Source organism: Micromesistius poutassou (assembly GCF_964030765.1).
Source record: "Micromesistius poutassou genome assembly, chromosome: 14".
NCBI lineage: Eukaryota > Metazoa > Chordata > Actinopteri > Gadiformes > Gadidae > Micromesistius > Micromesistius poutassou.
The window spans coordinates 14302737-14324710 of record NC_140284.1 but is presented as its reverse complement, the minus strand read 5'-3'; the positions used below and the strand labels follow the sequence as shown (position 1 = coordinate 14324710).

General features: G+C 48.4%; 1 protein-coding gene across 1 annotated transcript in view; it reads right to left on the bottom strand.

Annotated features, from left to right (window-relative positions):
* Positions 1-21974, bottom strand: part of LOC311358634 (disco-interacting protein 2 homolog A-like) — a 126646-nt gene that overhangs the window by 62987 nt on the left and 41685 nt on the right. Inside the window, 6 exon segments of the mRNA XM_084478729.1 lie at positions 2404-2511; positions 2514-2519; positions 5638-6030; positions 9437-9556; positions 11110-11229; positions 18528-18599. Coding sequence (XP_084334855.1) covers positions 2404-2511; positions 2514-2519; positions 5638-6030; positions 9437-9556; positions 11110-11229; positions 18528-18599 — 819 coding nt within the window.

The window sequence follows — 21974 nt, the reverse complement described above, 5'->3', positions numbered from 1 at the left end:
CTCTGCATCCTTTGGAGATTCGTTTCCACTATGAGCTCATGGCTAGTTTAATGTGTGGTTGTGTGTGTGTGTGTGTGTGTGTGTGTGTGTGTGTGTGTGTGTGTGTGTGTGTGTGTGTGTGTGTGTGTGTGTGTGTGTGTGTGTGTGTGTGTGTGTGTGTGTGTGTGTGTGTGCGTGTGCGCGTGTGCGTGTGTGCGTGCCTTCGCGCGCGTGTGTGCGTGCCTTCGCGCGCGTGTGTGCGTGCGTGCGTGCGTGCATGTGTTGTTCCGTGTGTCCGTGCATGTATGTTGGTGTGTCTGTGCTTGTCCATGTGTTTGTGTGTGTGTGTGCACGTGTGTGTGCTGTCTCAGACCTTCCAGACAGCCGGGCCCAGACTGCGGCCCCAGCTGCAGGCCACTGTGTCGCGGTGCTCCGGGCTCAGAGCCCTGCCCTCTCCTCCAGACTCCTCCAGAGGGGCCGTCTGGAGGCCGGGTCAGCCCCGCTGGACCCGGTACAAAGCCCCGGACACAGGGGACACGCACTGCGCCACTCCTGGCCATCGGGACGCAGAGAGGTACCGTGGGAGGGATTCACCTCCCAGCTCTGCTCCACAGTGGGGCTCCACAGCGCCCCCTAGTGCCTCCCACTAGGTGACACGCAGAACCACACTGTGTGACCGGGCTACAGGACGGCTCCTCTGATGTGTGAGCGCCTGACAGATCAGCGGCCCGCGTTAGTGCTGTTAATACAATATTCATGTTATTATATATTATTATATTATGATTTCCTTTTATACTAAGACTATGGATGCAGTTCCCATCTCAGACTGAATGGTGCCTACAGGACCTCTGGTATCCACGCTGTACTTCACACAGCTCCTTGTTCAGGATGCTGGAGCAGACTGATCAGGGAAACGCTTCACACACACACAGAGAGACGCTGCCGGGCGTCAGAAAAGGATTCCATGAGGAAGGACTCACAGCATCAGTTACATAACGGACAAACACGCTGACAGAAGCACGCACAACACAGCACACACACCAACGAGCAAACACACGCAAAGGAATCAGAGATGGTAGAAACACACAATTACACACACACACACACACACACACACACACACACACACACACACACACACACACACACACACACACACACACACACACACACACACACACACACACACACACACACACACACACACACACACACACACACGGGGGGAGGGGAGTGCGGAGGTGTGTAAAGACCAGAGGTGAAACTGAAGACTTCTTCACCTCTCCACTCAAACATCAGGAGGTCAACACACACCAAAGGTTCTGTGCACGTGGGTGAGTGAGAGTGAGTGAGCAATGAGTGAGTGAGTGAGGTGTGGTGGAGTATGAACCATATAGAGAACACGCAGAACAGGACCTCCTCCTCTGTGGCGTGTGTTTATGATGGGATGTTTTGGAGGAATACAATCAAATCAAATGCATAACGTTTGGTTGTTCAAATAGCTCGTGGAGCGTTATTCAGAGACCGGGGATAAGACATGATTAAAAGTGGGAGCTGGGGGACGGTGTTGACGTGCTTCAGGCAGAGGGTGGAGCTGCCCCTCTGATGGGTCCAGATACAGCCAGTGGAGACGTGACCACACTGAAATGGATCCAGCCACAGACCTGATGTAGTTTTAAGAGAGTGGCAGCAAATGAACACATCAGGAACAGCCAAACCGACAGCTTCGATTGGACCCTAGAGGCTTTCGAAATAGAAGGAGCCTTTGTAGCAGGCTGAGCTCTGTGCTGTGGCCTAGATACCTTCTGCTGGAGGATGGCTGGTTGATACCGGACACACAGGATGGAATACAACCAGGACACATTCAGCACCACAGCACCAGAGAAGAGGGGGGATTTAAACTAGTGAGTTCCATTCTGAGGTGTATCATTCTAAATATCAGTCAGGAATGTGAGATACTTTTCAATGCTGTTTGCTCTGGCTCAAAAAAAGGTTTTCTGAAGCAAGATGAAAAACAGTTCTCCCCTCTCATAGGGTGTCGACTCTCCGGCATTAGCTTCAAAAAGAAGTAATTCAACTCACTGTTTTTAAGGAAATCAAACATTAGGTAAGAGACAGATTCCTCACCACTCTGATTGTTCAACAAAAAACCCTTTTCACAGAAGTATCATCACAGGGTAATCACAGGGTCACGCATAATACTTGATATCAGCAGCCCTATCTCCACTAGTCTACTGCCGGCCCGACACACACACACACACACACAGAGAGCAGACCCCTGATGGCTATGAGCCATCATGTTCATCCTACGTGGACCAGGGCTCCATGCGTCTAGAGCCGGAGGAGCAGCGCTCTCACTCCAGCGCCCTGTCTACCATAACGCAGCAGGAGGAGGAGAGTGTGTGTGTGAGGAGGTAGACTCACCATCTGCCGTTTCCATGACACCGGCGTGGTGGTGGTGTCCCCGGGGCGCGGCCCTCATGGAGCCCCCCTGGGGGCGCTCCGACAGGCCCGTCACGTCGGGGGGGCCCAGTGGTTATCTGGGGGGGGGGTTGGTGGCAGTGTCGGGGGAGGGGTCAAAGGTCAAACGCCTGATGTTGTTGGTCGGGTCAAATAAGGTTTGAGAGCAGACAAGCTCAGATTGCCCCCTCTGTGTGTGTGTGTGTGTGTGTGTGTGTGTGTGTGTGTGTGTGTGTGTGTGTGTGTGTGTGTGTGTGTGTGTGTGTGTGTGGTGTGTGAACGTTTCCTGGGGGCAGACGAGCTACGACAGCAGACCAGAGGTGAACACCTCTGGTCTGGGCGGCTCGCCGATGACATCGACCTCTAGAAGGGACGGCACGGGGCCTCCTGATAGGGCAACACTACAGTACACACATCCGCACAGACACACGGCCAGAGATGACGAGATACACACACCACACAGAGCAATGATGGAACACACACACACACACACACACACACACACACACACTACTGAAGGCATTTGAATCCATTGGAACTGTTCAGGTGGCCTGGGGCGCTCTTCAGGAGAGAGCGCGGAGCGAGGAGCGAGGTGACGTCAGCGTGGTGACCTCGCTGACGGCCTCACAGCCGTCAGACGTGCTGTCGTCTGATTAGAGTTGAAACGCTGAACCGCTCTTTTCCTTTGTCTGCCCGCCTCCACAAGGCCCAGAGAGAGATAGACACTGGCAGGCAGACACACACACACTCTCACAGTCTCTCTCTCTCTCTCTCACAGTCTCTCTCTCTCTCTCTCTCTCTCTCTCTCTCTCTCTCTCTCTCTCTCTCTCTCTCTCTCTCTCTCTCTCTCTCTCTCTCTCTCTCTCTCTCTCTCTCTCTCTCTCCTCTCTCTCTCTCTCCCTCTCTCTCTCTCTCTCTCTCACACACACACACACACACACACACTTTACACTGCTCTAAAAAGTGCTGAAGTCTGCACATCACACAGCATCAAATAATACCTAAACCTTAGAGGAACCAGCGGAGCCAAACCTCCCTCCTCGCTACTTCTGCTGCACTCATCCCAGACCGTAGAGTCTGGGTTCGTCCGGTCCCGCCCAGAGCTGCTCTGAGGGAGTCTATCAGGTCTCCAGTCCCACACGCCGAACCTCAGAGTGACTGGTCCGGACTCAGTGGGGGGTCAGCGGTCAGTGGGTGAAGGATGACGATGTGAAGTTCATGTTGTTAATCCCCGCTGGGCGTATACACACGCACATATGGAAGGCCGGGAGGTCACAACTACGCCTCATTGCAGACGGGAAGTTATTTAAATCGACGTACGATTTGGCATTTAAGCTTCCAGAACGCCACATATTACACGGCTTAAAAGATGGCTTGAATGACGGCGTAAAAAAAAGCCTATTTAGCCCGTTAAATATGGAGTTAGATACAGAGGTAAATACGGTGGTTTGATCAGTTGCACCTCATCTTGATTAAGCAGCCACTAATTATTATGAACCTCCTTCACCCAATCAGCGGGGCCCAGTCCAGTAATGATATTCTACTGGCTCACCGCTGCTCATTCACAGAGGCTATAGTAGGATTTAATCCATGATCCAGTCCATAGCAAGCTGTCAGCGAAAACGTGGTCTTCACCACGTTTTGTCTCCCTATAATTCTCAGAAAGAAGTGTATGGATTGTACTTTGATGACGTGTTCAATGTGAATGTGATGTACGTTATCTTGGCCTTCATCTATTCTTATTGATTCTTCTAGCCATTAAATCAATTCCCAGTTGTTGAAGAAAGTTTTGTTCACATGAATGCCGTCTTGTTCTACTAGGCTGCTGGCATCTGCTGGCAAATACTTTAATACACATCATCTGGTAATGAGCCTGATATGAGACTGGGGTGTATGAAACGGTCTCTGGATGAGACTAGTACTGGGTGTATGTAACGTTCTCTGGATGAGACTAGTACTGGTGTATGAAACGGTCACTGGATGAGACTAGTACTGGGTGTATGTAATGGTCTCTAGATGAGACTAGTACTGGTGTATGTAATGGTCTCTAGATGAGACTAGTACTGGGTGTATGTAATGGTCTCTAGATGAGACTAGTACTGGTGTATGTAATGGTCTCTAGATGAGACTAGTACTGGGTGTATGTAATGGTCTCTAGATGAGACTAGTACTGGGTGTATGTAATGGTCTCTAGATGAGACTAGTACTGGGTGTATGTAACGGTCTAAAGGACTTGGATGTCAGTAGCCTAGTGGAACAAAATGAATCAATACAGACGATTGTGGAATACAGACGACTCTTCCACAATCGTCTGTATTGATTTAACTTGTTGAATTTATTGATATTGTCTATTGGATAAAGCCACACTAAACATCAAGGAGAATAGATGTTGGCCGACAACACCAAACCTTTGATTCATATTGAACACGGCCGTAAAAGATGGAGACATGGATCTCACTTTGTGACAACTGAAGGGAGACAGTCAGACAATCAGTCAGACACTGCGTGTGTCTGATTAAACACGGGTTTACCATCCCATAAGTAATGGTTAAGTGAGTGAACGATCCTGAATGGACTGGTTTGGTCTGCCTTTGGATATCGATGATGAGGTGAAAAGGTGCATAACTACTGGCTGAAATATCAAGGGGAGGAGCTCATTGGACCAATCAAGACACTGTATTTCACCCTCTTTTTTAATGCTTTAAATAGTGTGTGAAAAAGTAAAATAGTGTGTTAAATAACGTTACAAAGCTGTGCTTTAAAAGGCAGCATTGTACGGCTTAACAAAATACGACCGTGTAAAACGTTATGAGATCATAAACGCTGAACTTAAGGTCACCTTGAATCAACACACCTCAACAGCGAGGTGTAGGTGTGTGTGTCCCTTTCAGCCTTCCACACACACACACCCTCCACAGTGCCTGTTTGAGGTGTTCACACAGCGGGGGGCCATAGGGGGGGCCGGGAGGGGGGGGTCCCGCGTTAAGAGACGAACACACTGATGAGCATCGCCTCCCTTTGCCACACACCAAATCAAACACACTAACGAGTGGCGGCCGTCGGTAGGGGACGACCCGCAACGGCTGGTCTGGTGTGTTCATGTGTGTTACCATGGAGACTGGCGTACTGCGCCCGTGTGTGTGTCTGGATCCTGGGGTGCGTGTGTCCGGTGGGGGGGGGGGGGGGGGGGTCACTGACCTAGCTGGGTGTGGGCCATGAGGTCGGCCAGGGCGTTGGCGTTGAGCACAGGCCCGCCGCTGACGTGGTTGGCCGTGACGGAGATGTTGTTGGCGGTGAAGGCGGTGTTGTTGGCGGTGTTGTTGGCGGTGAGGGCGGCGGTGTTGTTGGCGGGGATGGTGGTGGTGGTGGTGGTGTTGGCGGCGGCGGCGGCGGCGGTGGTGGCCCCCCGTCCCCCCGGGTGGGATGAGGTGGAGGAGGCGGAGGATGAGGTGGTGGAGGAGGAGCCCTGGATGACGCGGTTGAACCAGTGCTCCGCCCCGGGCGGGGCGAGGCCCGGGTACGGGGCGGTGGCCGTGGTCAGGCGGCCCTGTCGCCGTAGCGACCCCTCGTCCTCCGAAGCCGACGATGTGTCTGTGTTGAGGTGGAGAGAGAGGGGGGGCCGTGTCACTAACAGCGCACACACACACACGCGCACACACACACACACACGCGCACACACGCATGCAGTGTACAGGCAATGCTAGCCCATACCATGGTTGCCTATGTGGTTGAACATTAAAGGACAGTACAGGTCTGGGGATCAAACCATCATAACCATTCTCCAAGCCGCACTGGGACATCCATTACCAGTATGATTTGTTTCACTTGGCTTTGCTGTGAGCATTTTGCCTTAACACTCCTCGGATGTAAATAACCAGAATAAAGCACTTGGCGGTGACGTCATACAGTCCACACAGTCAGAAGTGACAGGAGCCCATTGACTCCTGAACACCAGAGTGCTGTATCACTCTTGTAGGTGCTTTTATTCTTGGCAGCTCACCCTAAAGGCTCTTCAGCAGAATCAGAACCAGGAAGTCATGTTGACGTAACCGTTCTGGTAACGGATGTTTGAGTGAAGCCAGGAGGGAGGGGCTATGACGGTTAGACCACTCAGACCTGAAGGCTCTTTAAGATAAGACAGCACTTTAAACGTTGCAGATGGGAGATCGGGGATGCAGGACAAGCATGTAAGCCAGCGGTCTTACATGGTTTGGGATGGAAACCACAGCAATGCTTTGTTGTGATTTCTTTCTGGAGCTTCTATCCACACTGGAGCGGTACATATCAGTAGGAGGCAGAGGGGGGGATGGAGAGGCGTGGTGTTGGTGTGAAGGGAGACTGGTCTGGTGTTCCCAGCGAGCCTCGTGGGTCTGGTGTATTTACACCAGGGAAAGGGACGGTGTGCACTGATCAAAGTACTGGACTGAACTTGATGAGTGGCGTGTCAGGGATCAGTCAGGCCTTCGTGTCAGCCTTAGGCTCTGGATCCCAGAAACATGTCTACACCGATGATAAGAGATCAGGTTCATGTGACTGTATCCAGCTCAACTGCCCAGCATCCTGTATGGAACAATAGTCTAAAACATTATTATTCAAACTACCAGCAGTAGCTCTTATGGAAAGCGAGTGAATTCCCAGTGACAGGTCGAGGTCAGACACCAGGAGCAACACCCGCACCACAGCACCATTAGCTTCAATAATGAGCTATCACTGAATAGACTCTAGCAGTGGTCTGTATCAATAATGAGCCATCACAGGTGAATAGACTCTAGCAGTGGTCTGTATCAATAATGAGCTACCACAGGTGAATATACTCTAGACATCAGTGGTCTGTATCAATAATGAGCCATCACAGGTGAATAGACTCTAGACATCAGTGGTCTGTATCAATAATGAGCTACCACAGGTGAATAGACTCTAGCAGTGGTCTGTATCAATAATGAGCCATCACAGGTGAATAGACTCTAGACCAGGGATGGGCAACTGGCGCCCCTCTCTCAGTGCGGCCCGCAGATAATTAAAAATGTAATTTAAAGTTAATTTAAAAAATATAAGTAACATTTTTTGTTGTTTCTTTTACAGAAAACTCTATCAAGAAAACCGTACCTTTCAGTCAAGATGGAAAGCAGAGTATCTGTTCAAAGCATTCAAAGGCAAACCCACGTGTCTAGTTTGATTAGAAACAATATCAAAAAGATTTCAACGGAAGACACAACTTCAACTACTACAACTGCACTGAATATGATACTAGTTGTTGCACTTAATGTTGGGCCACTGTTTTTGGCACACTGTTTTGTGCCATCATTGAATGATCATGTATGTGAGCCCTTTGTACTGAAAAAAATACTCATCACTCATGTGGCTGTTGTTGTTTATTTTAAAACAAACTTGTTGTGTTTGTCATTTAACAATGCATTTGAGCATGGGAAATATGAAATGAATGCATGTTGGTTAAATTAACTTTAACAACATATATACAAATATTTTGTTCTTATTTAGAATTATTTTGTAGCTTCTCTCATATCTGATTGGTTGAAGTGCGCGGTCATATGGCCAGCACAGGTGAATAGACGCCAGACAGCATTGGTTTATATCAATCTTTTCCATTATGTATTGTGCTTGTGAAACACACCCTTTGATATTCAATCTCCCACAGAAGCAGAAACTAACTTTAGTCTGTTTTCACTTTAGATTCTAGGCAGGGGCATCAATTCAAAAAGGAATGCATTCAACCTCATCTGCCAGGCGCCAACAATCTGCTACGGCTCCTCACAGAATGACTGATCTTATAGACGCCTTATCTGAGGAGAGCCAAAATCCAGGGATAAAGTGAGAACGAGAACGCTGCAGGAGACAATAGAGAGAGAGACCCATCCACCACAGACCCTCTGAATAACCTGCCTCTCAGCACAGCATCAACAACCCTGACCAGAGTGAACACCCTTTCATGTGTCCGATGGGGATAAGTACACCATGACGTCATCACTTGCAGGTCTTGTTGTGTTCCCGCTGTGTTCGGCGGTGCAGGGGACAGAGCCTGATGTGAGGGACCCAGTGGGCAGGGGGCTGCTCTGCCTCACTGCAGGGGGCCTTAGCCTTCATTTAGATCGACGAGCCTTTCACGACTAAACGCGTTTTGGTTGGACCATGAAGAAAATTCATTAGGAATAAGGTTGTGGGAGAGCAGACAACATCATTGTGTTGACAGTGTGTGTGTGTGCGTGTGTGTGTGTGTGTGTGTGTGTGTGTGTGTGTGTGTGTGTGTGTGTGTGTGTGTGTGTGTGTGTGTGTGTGTGTGTGTGTGTGTGTGTGTGTGTGTGTGTGTGTGTGTGTGTGTGTGCGTGTGTTGAACCTGTCCATTCTAATTCCAGTGGCTCTCTGCCCCAGCGCTAGCTCTCTGCCACTGCTCAGCACGTAGCGACGTGGGAATGCTCTGACACAACGCTAGCCCTCAGGCGGCCGTGGAAACACGCGCAGGAGGATGACAGCGGCCGCTAGAAAATGGCCCACAAGGCTGACGTCTATGATGTGAGGGGTCAGGAATGTGATGAGGCCTCCCACGGGGTGGTGGGGAGCAGGCTGGGAGCCCGGTGGGAGATCCCCAGACAGACAGACAGAAGGGACACAGTGATCTGCTGGAATGCCGTCTCCTGGTCAGACACAAAGGGCTGCAGACCTCCTCCTACAACACACTGGGACGCACGGAAGAGCACGCGGCCTGCATGTGCGTTTCTGCGCTCGTGTGTGTGCACATGCGTTTGTGTCCGCATGTGTGTTTGTGCGTGTTTGTGTGTGTGGTCACTCTTCGTGTGAAAAACATGACACAATGGAACCAGCCCACAGCCTAAAACAGGCATTATTCTCACTTACCATCTGCTGTCACTTTCCATAACGCGTTTTAATCAACATGGGTTGGATGCCAGACAGAATAAATAGAATCAAACGGGCCTTGGGTCGGTTGGGTGGCCTGTTCCACCACAGAGGGGAGGGGTCTCACCTGGGGGGGTGCATGCCTCCACCGAGGACTGAACTAGCACCGAGCGTCTCTTGGAGGGCATGGGCATCTTCCTCTCTTTGTACTTGGCCAAGGCCGCTTGGACGGCTTCTGTATGCAGGTCTACCAGGAGGACAGCAGGAGGAAGAAGGGAACGTTAGAGCAGAGCATCATCTGGTGCTTATCTCACAGACTAATCACAGTGAACCAGACTACTGGAGCCGGTGTCCAAACGTAAAACCCTTTTGATGATCAGGCAGGTCTTTCAGTTATCGTTGTCATCACTCACTGCACATGGAAGGTTTCATTTGAAATGATTGCTGGTGATAAAATGATTATTAGTTATAGTTGTACGAGGACTGATCATGTCCTAGAGCTGAACTCATCCTACATCGAAACACTCAGGACCACGTTGTGGTGTGTAGTGCTGTTCCCTGATAAACTACTCAGATCAGGACAGCGTTGTGGTGTGTAGTGCTGTTCCTGATAAACTACTCAGATCAGGACAGCGTTGTGGTGTGTAGTGCTGTTCCTGATAAACTACTCAGATCAGGACAGCGTTGTGGTGTGTAGTGCTGTTCCTGATAAACTACTCAGATCAGGGGCCTCATTTATAAAGGTCTCTGCGCATGAAAATGTTGCGGAAACAGGGATGAAATGTGCGTACGCATCTTTCACCGCCAACGTCGTGATTTATAGAAAAATTCCTTGCGGAAAAGAGTGTGCAGTTCTACGCATCCTTTCACCCTGGAGTAAAGGTCCTGCAAAGTTTTTCAAACAGTGATCTCCGGAGATGACAACAGGAAGTTGGTGGCGGTAATGCACCATATCGGTTTGCAAACCGCCAATAACGCCTAAAGAAGAAGAACACGCTACCTCCCGATACCCAACGCACATTGTGCACCACATACTATGACTTCGGATTTATTTATTAATTTTATAAAAAGCACCCATTATGAAATATGAATTAAGGCAATATTATGTTCAACACACTACAACCCATTCAAATCACAATCCTCGGCCAGACCAACTGTATCACTTAAGTTTTATTAATTTTCCTGATACATATACATGTAGGCCTACATTAAATTAGCCTATAGGACATAGTAATTAATTATCATATTGGCACAAGGCCAATAAATAATGCTCTGTTGGCCTCTGTATTCTAACGGGCTAAAATATGGCAGCTTTGGAATTGCTCGAGAATTTAGCGAGGGGTATGAGACGCGAGCGTGTGTAATGCACGCGTGTGTTCCCGTGTAATGATAGGTCAGCAAAGGCTCCTTATATACTAGGAATATTCATTGATTAATTAGCATTGACCTTTTAAGGACTATTATGGGACGATCTTGGGAGGAGCATGGCGCTTGTGCACGCTCGTGCACGAGCACAAACTTCAACACACGTTGGTATTAATAACGAGAAGAGTGCGTAGAGGTGTGCGCCGCACAGTTTTATAGATCTGAATATTTTTGTGCGTACGCAGATTCTGGGGTTTGGGCATACGCAATGTTTTAGGGAGGGTTTTACGCAGAGTTTTATAAATGAGGCCCCAGGACCATGTTGTGTAGTGCTGTTCCTGATAAACGACTCAGATCAGGACAGCGTTGTGGTGTGTAGTGCTGTTCCTGATAAACTACTCAGATCAGGACCACGTTGTGTAGTGCTGTTCCTACCTGATCTGAAGCGCTCATCCCTGGCGTTGGTGGCCCGGGACTTGGGGTGTTTGTTTCCAGGGAGGAGGGCCTGCGCAGAGACCTGGATCCGGTGGTCCCGCTGCAGGGAGGGGTCTACACCTGCACACACACCAGGGACACACACCAGCAACACAGCAGGACCGTCAGCATTGGGCCTGCTTAGACTAGTTAGTCATTTATCTGATTATTTAGCCATTGATCTGCTTATGTAGTAATTATCAGACTATTGAGTTGTTTATCAGACAATTTAATCTGATTATTTAGTAGACTCTGAAGCCATTTATCAGAGCATCATTTAGCCATATATCCAACCATTTAACCTTAATCAGATCATTACGTAATCTCTGTCTGCTAGCCATCAACTATTTAATCATGTAGCAGACTATTATTTAGTTATAGGTCAGATGATTCAGCCATCATCAGATGATTCAGACATCATCAGACGATTCAGACATTATCAGACGATTCAGCCCCTATCAGACGATTCAGACATTATCAGACGATTCAGCCCCTATCAGACGATTCAGCCCCTATCAGACGATTCAGACATCACACGATTCAGACATTATCAGACGATTCAGCCCCTATCAGACGATTCAGACATTATCAGACAATTCAGCCCCTATCAGACGATTCAGACATTATCAGACGATTCAGACATTATCAGACGATTCAGCCCCTATCAGACGATTCAGACATTAGACGATTCAGCCCCTATCAGATGATTCAGACATTATCAGACGATTCAGACATTATCAGACGATTCAGCCCCTATCAGACGATTCAGCCCCTATCAGACGATTCAGACATTATCAGACGATTCAGACATTATCAGATGATTCAGCCCCTATCAGACGATTCAGACATTATCAGACGATTCAGACATTATCAGATGATTCAGCCCCTATCAGATGATTCAGACATTATCAGACGATTCAGCCCCATCAGACGATTCAGACATTATCAGACGATTCAGCCATCATCAGACATTATCACACGATTCAGACATTATCAGACGATTCAGACGATTCAGCCCCTATCAGACGATTCAGACCTTATCACACGATTCAGACATTAACACACGATTCAGCCCCTATCAGACGATTCAAACATTATCAGACGATTCAGCCCCTATCACACGATTCAGACATTATCAGACGATTCAGCCCCTATCAGACGATTCAGACATTATCACACGATTCAGACATTATCACACGATTCAGCCCCTATCACACGATTCAGACATCATCAGACGATTCAGCCCCTATCAGACGATTCAGCCCCTATCAGACAATTCAGCCCTTTATCCGACAATATTGTCCAAAGGGTAACCCCCAAACTGAGTTTGAAACCCAGAACCTTTGGGCTTGGAGCCCAACACCTTCCCCACTGCTGGACCATCCTGCCCTGAATTTCATGGTTCAGAAATATCTTCATCACAAACACAAACAAATTACTATCACGATAATTTACAATCCTTACGTAATTAAGTAATAATAATTCAGGCAAACTAAAAATCCAAGAAATTATAATCCCAAATAATCCAAAAAGTGTTTTAGCAAACACACACACACAGACCCCCTCATCACACACACACACACACACAAAGACCCCCTCATTACACACACACACACAAAGACCCCCTCATTACACACACACACACCCCCTCATCACACACACACACACACACACACACACACACACACACACACACACACACACACACACACACACACACACACACACACACACACACAGTGTTCTAGAACCATCTTCCTCTTCCTCTCTGCCTCTGCTGTGCTCTGAGTGGGAGAAGAGCTGACCAATAGGACAGGTCTATAGACGACCATGTGACCAGCTGCTGTTAAGAGTGACCATCAGCAGCAGTAGGTGCTCTGTAACGGGATGTAGAGCGGTAGGAGCTCTGTAAAGAGATGTAGAGCAGTCAGAGCTCTATAACGTGATATAGAGCAGTCAGAGCTCTGTAACGAGATGTAGAGCAGTCAGAGCTCTGTAGCGAGATGTATAGCAGCAGGAGCTCTGTAACGAGATGTAGAGCGGTGGGAGCTCTGTAAAGAGATCTAGAGCAGTCAAAGCTCTATAACGAGATGTAGAGCAGTCAGAGCTCTGTAACAATATGTAGAGCAGTCAGAGCTCTGTAACGAGATGTAGAGCAGTAGGAGCTCTGTAACAAGGTGTAGAGCAGCAGGAGCTCTGTAACGAGATGTAGAGCCGTAGGAGCTCTGTAACAAGGTGTAGAGCAGCAGGAGCTCTGTAACGAGATGTAGAGAGGTAGGAGCTCTGTAACAAGATGTAGAGCAGTCAGAGCTCTGTAACGAGATGTAGAGCAGTAGGAGCTCTGTAACGAGATGTAGAGAGGTAGGAGCTCTGTAACAAGATCTAGAGTAGTAGGAGCTCTGTAACGAGATGTAGAGCAGTAGGAGCTCTGTAACGAGATGTAGAGAGGTAGGAGCTCTGTAACAAGATCTAGAGTAGTAGGAGCTCTGTAACGAGATGTAGAGCAGTAGGAGCTCTGTAACGAGATCTAGAGTAGTAGGAGCTCTGTAACGAGATGTAGAGCAGTTGGAGCCCTAAAAGCATGCCAAGTCTGTCAGCACGCCGCTGCATATTTCAATGTTCTGCAACGCTGTGTCGGCATGTCTGTGGAATAAAGTGTCTAGCCTCGTCCGCCGTGTGAACCCGTAGTGAGCGTAAAAGTTAAGGTTTAAAAGGTTAAAGGTTTGTTGCTCGCATATCAGAGATCTCCTCCAGTGTGTGTGTGATGGGAGGTTCAACCTGGGGGCATCCATTCGCAATGCAGCAGCGGTGTGCAGCAGCACCCAGCCCCAGAGTGTCATCAGTCCCACTCGCCGTCGACCACAAACACTCCACCACCCGAGGCCCTGCAAGGTGTCCTCCGAGGTCCGTCATTCAACCCCTGTTTGGACCACGCCCGCTCCAGTGGCCCCCACATGTAGGACACCAATGCGGGGACGGCCCCTCGGTGTCGAACTTCAAAGCCCTTCGAGTTCAAGGGGAACCACAGGCTGAGGGCCCAGAGGCCGGGGGCCCAGACAGTCGTATTCCTACTTCAGGTTAACTGTGTTCAGATGCGTTTCTTGTGTGGGCAGAGCTCTAGCGGCAACGCAAACCATCTTCAACGCGAGGTTGCAGGGCAAGCATTAAAGAAGTTGCATTGGACATGAATCAACAACAGACACAATGAGAAACCAGAGCCACATTCTACGGCTCTTCATTCAGAAGGAATCGTTTATAGGCAATCTTGGAGTGAGAGATCGCTTTGCCAACGCACTACTGCCCAGACGGAGCAGGCTGAGAGGCTGCTTTGGGTTGTTCTCTCTGTCCCATCTCTTGAACTTTGACCCCTGAACCAGACAGTGGTTGAGCTCAGCGAATGCAGTCTCAGAGGCTCGGCCAACAGACTGGGTCATTTGAGGGCACAGGCACCAACCTAAGCACACGCCAGACTGCCAGATAGCCGGCCATTAGCTATCCAGGGTGTGCCAGCCATACAGTCAGTCAGTCAACAGGTCAACAAGTCAGCAGTCAAAGAGTCAGTCAGCAAGCCAGTCTGACCATAGAGCAGCAGCTTAGAGAGGATCAGAGAGCTCCACTCCGTCAGCAACTCTCAGATACGCCAGCACAATCAGCAATGCTCAGTAGCAGCCAACACTACAGATTACATCTGCTATAAACCAGGACAAAATGCATATGCACGCGCACACATGCGCACGCACACACACACACGCACAGACACATGCTCACACACAGGATTTTTATTACAAATTGATAAACAAACACACACCTAATCCAGATGTGTGCATGTTATCTAATCTAAAAACATGTGTTTAATAAATGCAAACATCCGGAGCACTATCAACATCTTAAAAGATGCACGTTCATGCAGCCTCCACACACACACACACACACACACACACACACACACACACACACACACACACACACACACACACACACACACACACACACACACACACACACACACACACACACACACACACACACACACACACACACACACACACTTCTAGGCACGGACAGAGCGATAGCTTTTCCAAGCCCCCAGAGAAGCGGGTCTATCAAATCAGCCAGGCTACCGGGTCCAGTTGCCGGGGAGAAGTCACTTCACAGAAACGTTGACAGCAAGCCAATCAGAGTCAATGCTCCATCCCAACAAAGAGCGCTATTGGCTGGGAGGGAGCCCTCATGAGTCAGCAGCACCTGTCTGACGCGCAGAGCCCTGCTCACACAACGGCTGACATAATCAGAGCGTTTCCGTTGAGGATCCGCTTGACCAATGACGTGTGCTAACGGCTTCAGTTGCATAATCAGGATACAGAGAAGATTATCTCACTCAAACAATATCGCACAAAGTGCACAATGTACTGAAATGGACCGAAAGTCGAGGTGGATACTTTAATCCACCTCGACTTTCGGTGGGTAAAATGTTGCAATGGATTTTCTTATTATGCATTATACGTAAACAACAACTAGTTATGGACCACTATCCATATTTTTGCAAAACAAACCAATTCTAAAAATGCAAAAGCAGGAAAGCGAATCAAGCAGATAGATCCCATTATTCATGTTCAGTGACCACTCTTCGTTTGAATATGTTTTTGATAAGAGAGGTATTCCAGTTTGAGGAGAAGGAAGTGATCTGGAGAGACCGTCCTCTGTAGGAGGACTGGTAGAGACTGTTCTCTGTAGGAGGACTGATAGAGACCGTCCTCTGTAGGAGGACTGATAGAGACCGTCCTCTGTAGGAGGACTGATAGAGACCGTCCTCTGTAGGAGGACTGATAGAGACCGTCCTCTGTAGGAGGACTGATAGAGACCGTCCTCTGTAGGAGGACTGATAGAGACCGTCCTCTGTAGGAGGACTGATAGAGACTGTCCTCTGTAGGAGGACTGGTAGAGACTGTTCTCTGTAGGAGGACTGATAGAGACCGTCCTCTGTAGGAGGACTGATAGAGACCGTCCTCTGTAGGAGGACTGATAGAGACTGTCCTCTGTAGGAGGACTGGTAGAGACCGTCCTCTGTAGGAGGACTGATAGAGACCGTCCTCTGTAGGAGGACTGATAGAGACCGTTCTCTGTAGGAGGACTGATGAGAGATAATCTCCAGGTCCAATAAAGGTTTTGAAGAATCATTTACTTGTGGTTTACTACCCCAAACAGTGTGACAGGCAGTACTATCCCTTATGGTTATAAAGTAAACTAATCCTTCAGCATGCAGCTGGTTAGGACCTATCTCCCTCCTGAGTGGATGGTTAATTGTTAGCATGCTCATTAAAAAATGTATGACCCTCTATTCAATCCGCTGGCTCCACTAGCATTTCTTCTCCCTCTCCCCACATTATGGGACACCAGATGGGGATGTGGTCATCTCTTTCATTAGCTCTAGCAATCAGACCTTTGGCTGCTGCATGCGTGGTGGTCGCTATGGTCGCTGGGTGGTCATGGTGGTCACTGGGTAAGGACCAAGTTCCTTTAGGTCGGGTCGGAGTCCTGACGTGGGTAAGGACCAAGTTCCTTTAGGTCGGGACGGAGTCCTGACGTGGGTATCAGAGACTGTTGATATTAAATACATTGCAGTTTCTAAAATGCTTTTTTAAAATTTATTTTCTATTTTACTTATCTATTATTTTCTTTTATTGTATGACAATGTTTATATGTGAAGCACTTTGAGTCTGCCTTGTGTATGAAAAGTGCTATATAAATAAAGTTGCCTTGCCTTGCCTATATGCAGAGTAGCAGACGATGTGCCTTTGTATTTGTCCAATCTCTTACTGTACCACAAGTGCTTGACATACTCAATGTCTTTGGTTAACTTACAAAGAAGCAAGCTAATGCCTGTGAACCCAGCAGCACTACATATTATATTCACCATTCATCATTTCCCTTCAAAGTAACTATATATCAATTTAAGTACTCAGGAATCTGAATTGCATTCTCTCTTTCTTTCCCCCACATGTAACTAATTTGAAGAAAGTTTGAACGCTGGACTTCAAGAACACACCAAAAAAATGTGGTTTCACAAATAGCCAAGATGGAGGGTAAGCAAAATAAATACATTTAATAATTTACTCATTCAGAAATCTATATGCTAATAATAAAGGTTTGCTTTCATCTTTGTCCCGTCCTATTTTCAAAGCCTACCGCCAAACTCTTTTAGATCCCATCCTAGAACCCAATCCCTCCTGAAACATGGTTATTGGCTAAATAAACTCCTTCATTAACTCACATAACCCAGAAGCTTTGACCACACCAGACTCAATGGGACGCACATCTGGATATACAACTTACTGATGGAGTCAGACACAACGCCACAGACAGAATACATATTGAGTCTATGGGTATTAAAGTCAATAAAAATGGCTTTAGTCTGTTCAATAATATTCCTAAAAACACCCAGACAGACAGACAGACAGACAGACAGACAGACAGACAGACAGACAGACAGACAGACAGACTACTCAAGCCAAAGACCAGGTCCACTAATAGAGCCCAATGGAAAGACCAGTGCACTAAGGGTCCTGGTTTCCACTGAGGCCCAGAGACCAAGCCAAACCCCACGTCTCCCATGAGTGCAAGACACAGCATGGATCAGAGAGGACCCACACGCTCCTCTCTTTGGACTCACCGCAAACCCACTTCTCTAACAGCGGAGTTAGAATAACTTAACCAGACGGTGGGACACACCGAGCCTGGACTTCATGGCACACGCAGCGTGGAATTCTCAGTGATGTATTCATCAGCATCACCTACACTCGATACATAACAGGATCAATGTCATATCACTGCAGCGCTGATTAGAGGTCAGTGAGCACACAAGTATGTAATAAACCCTTTCCATCTGATCAAACGCCACTTATGATGATTCATCAGTTTAACAGCTGGGCTTTATGGGGCTAGAGGGAGACATTCAGCTGGGCCCGTCATCGACTCCACGGCCCTGCAGCCTAAGCACCAGCGACCCAGCAGGGCTGTGACACACGGCCCCGTTAAAACAGATGAACCGTGGAGATGGACGACAGAGAGACCCCAGCCCAGGCTCACATCCTGCTCTCACAACGAAGCAATATGTGACACAAAGCATCCAGCATTTTTACATGAATCTTCCATTTCAATAGTTTTATTGTAGTTATAGTTTGATCTTTTAATCCTAAGCCCTCCCATGCAAGCCTGAATTCCTCCACGGGAGTCAGCCTGAGTTTCGCTCCTACAAGGACATGCTAAAGGCAAGGCGAGCCGTCTGCTAATGCTAAGCTACACACAGCAGCAGAACGCCCTCCAGAGGCATGCCGACTGGAGGAGAAGTTTGGCACATGAATGAGCGACGCTGGTCTTACCTTGTATCTGTGGGATGTACGGCGCCAGCAGCTTCCCCCTCTTCTTCTCATAGCCTTTCTGAGTTATGTCCCCTGAACAGAGAGGGAGGGAGGGAGAGAGAGGGAGAGGGAGGGAGAGAGACACAGAAGAGTGACGGAGTGAGAGAGTGGAGGATGACTCATTAGCTGTGCGGCTGTGTCGTTTTGTGTGCGTGCGTGTGTACGCGTGCGTGCGTGCGTGCGTGTTCCACCTCACACTGCCCATCCACATGCACTGGTACGACAGGGTACCACCAGAACAGGGTGGTGCATATCACATGACAAGCTAAAGACCACCTGGCTTACAATACTGACACACACACACACACACACACACACACACACACACACACACACACACACACACACACAAAAGAGAGAAGATGTGGCGAGTCTCCTGCTCCATACTCCATAATGATAACATCAGCTGCAGAAGGGTGACATTTAAAAGCCTGTTAGTCTCTGGCGTGCGGAGCGCTCTCCAGGACACCACAGGCCTTCACGAGGCCAGGCCGCTGAACACAGAATGACGAGGCCGTCCGTGGTCACCTCACCTCAAATGACCTTTTGGATTTGGCACAAGGTGGACATACCGTCAATCTACTCTGGGCATATCTGAAGAATTTAAATAATCGAAGACTACGACACAAAAAGATTATTTGCCACTTAACCATCGACTTCTATGTCGACAGACACACAGTGAGACACCAACATGCACATGCGCAAACATACACGCAATTACAGGCATACACACACGTATACACATCACACACACACACACACACACACACACACACACACACACACACACACACACACACACACACACACACACACACACACACACACACACACACACACACACACACACACACACACGTTATGTTATGGCAGTCCTTTGATTGCGATGATGACATTGCTCCAAATTAAAAATGTATGGACATCTACACACACATACACACATACACACAAACATACAATTACACACACTTCGTTAAAGAGGTTATTTAAGAAGTGCAATACAATGATCCAAGTTGCAGTTAAAGGCAGGTTGAAATGTATCCTCTGATGCTGGTGTTTGAACAGAGAAGGCGGCCTGTCAGTGGCCAGTCCACACTGTGTGGATTTGCAACCTTTACAGACATTTTGCTGAGAATGTTGGTGTCCAAACAGGCAGGAGAATTAGCTCGTCTCTCCCCCTGAAAGGCTTTCTCGTGCTGTCCGAGTTTGTGGTGGCTGTAAGCCAATCACCCGCTTACAATCCCCCGCCTCCAGCCACATGATCGGTTGTAACAATATGAGTGAAAGAGAGTGAATGGCGTAAAGACTTAATGACCTGACTGAGAGGATTTTAATCCCAAGATAGCCACATAAGATGAATGCCACTGGAAGTGGAGGGACTCAAAGTCACATCAGACTGTATTTTTGGTTAAGTGTAATAACAATTTAAAGACAACGTGTGTGTGTGTGTGTGTGTGTGTGTGTGTGTGTGTGTGTGTGTGTGTGTGTGTGTGTGTTTGGCAGGTGATGCTGATCAGAGCCCTGTCCCTGAGTCATGGCTGTGAAAGGATGCAGTGTTGTCAGGTGTTGAATCGTCCCCACCAGCTCACACAATGCAGCACTGTACCCACCAGGCCCAGCACGGCGGGGCCACACACACAATCAGGGGGAGGAGGAGGGGGCCACAGACACAGACAGAGAGAGGGAGAGCGATGGACAGAAAGACTAGTTACCAAATCATGTCAGTATTCTCTCAAGATTCTCATCAGACTTTAGCTGAATAATCTGGTAGCAGACAGGCTGAATCTGAGTGAATGGGCTACTTCACTATTTCACATTGCCCTAATAAACAAATCACCAACATGCAGACTGTACCGCAGCGTTACATGGATTGAAATCCCCTCCTGAAATATTTTTCCACTCGTACAAAATTCCACATCTCCTCCTCCCACCCAGTCGTGCTACTGAATAATAGGACTGCTGGATCTGACATTAACATGTCAATAACACAGCATGTATTCAATGTTTTATGTTTTTTAAATAAATAGGACGTGCCAAATGATGCGTCGGCACGCATATGTCTATACCAAGCGGTCACTGTTTGTGGTTGGCGAGTGAGAGAGGACGAGAGAGACCCCGTGTGAGGTCTGGTCCCGTCTCCATTCCCCAGGAGGACGGATGTCTTGATGAGCTCTCCTGAAAGGCCTCTTCCTCCAGCCAGGCCTCCTCTTCCTCCTCCTCTCCTTGCACGGTCAGCCCAGACCTGCCCGTCACAACACACAACCTTCCCCTGAGATTTGACCCTCCTGCTGGATGTGTGTGTTTGTGTGTTGCACGTGTGTGTGTGTGTGTGTGTGCGCGTGCGTGCGTGCGTGCGTGCGTGCGTGCGTGCGTGCGTGCATGCGTGCGTGTGTGTGTACATAGAGCCATTGAGAGAAGGTGTGGTGATTGAAAAACAACCTGTTTTTTCTATTATAATCAACAAAGTGATGGAAGCGCGTCGCGTGCCAAGAACCGAAGCCACAGGGCTCATTTCCGGGATGCAACGGTCATGAACAATCGCTGCTGAATAAATCTCCTTTCTGGGCTTTTATTGTAATTTCACAGGGGAGAGATAGAGGGGGACAGAGGGAGCGGAAGAGAGAGAAACAAACAAACAGAGAGAGAGACGAGAGGCAGAGAGAGAGACGGGAGAGACAAACAAACAGAAAAAGAAAGAAAGAGAAAGAGACAGAGAAAGGGAGCGAGAGAGAGAGGGAAACAAACACAAACAGAGACGGACAGAGAAAGAGAGCGAGGGAGATACCACGTTGGCTGAGGGACAGCATTCTTCAACCTGAGAACATTCCCACGCTAAGCAGGATGCACAGACGACTGGTGCATGCTTCTTTCACAGGTGTGACTACGCCCTCTATACTTTGATTTATTGACACAACTCAACTGATTCCATAAATTGTCCGAGCCCGTAGAATCCTCATCAGGAGCCAAACGTTGCCATACACCACGATACGCGGCCCAGGACCCTTCACCCGGGGGTGAAGGGTTGGATAGCGCTGGCTTATGGTTCAAGGAAAGCAGATGTGGTCATCTGTCAGGTTCTCAAAGCTGTACAACACAAGAGGTCCACATTGCACAAGATAGCTTGGTGTATTTTGTCCAATAGGAACTTCCACTGCAGCTTCAAACCTCAGCTGTTTCCCTAATGTGTGTTTGTATGACACACACACACACACACACACACACACACCCACCCACCCACCATTGGGTTAACCAGGCTGCCAGGTACAAGGGTAGCTCTAGAACTTCATCTAATTAGCATCTTGTACTAGAGAAATGAGAGTCTGACCCCCCCCAAACATAAGCACACACTGCCAGCATCAGGGTGTCAGAGCTAGCTGACCCCCTGGGTGGTCTGACTCCTGAAACCTC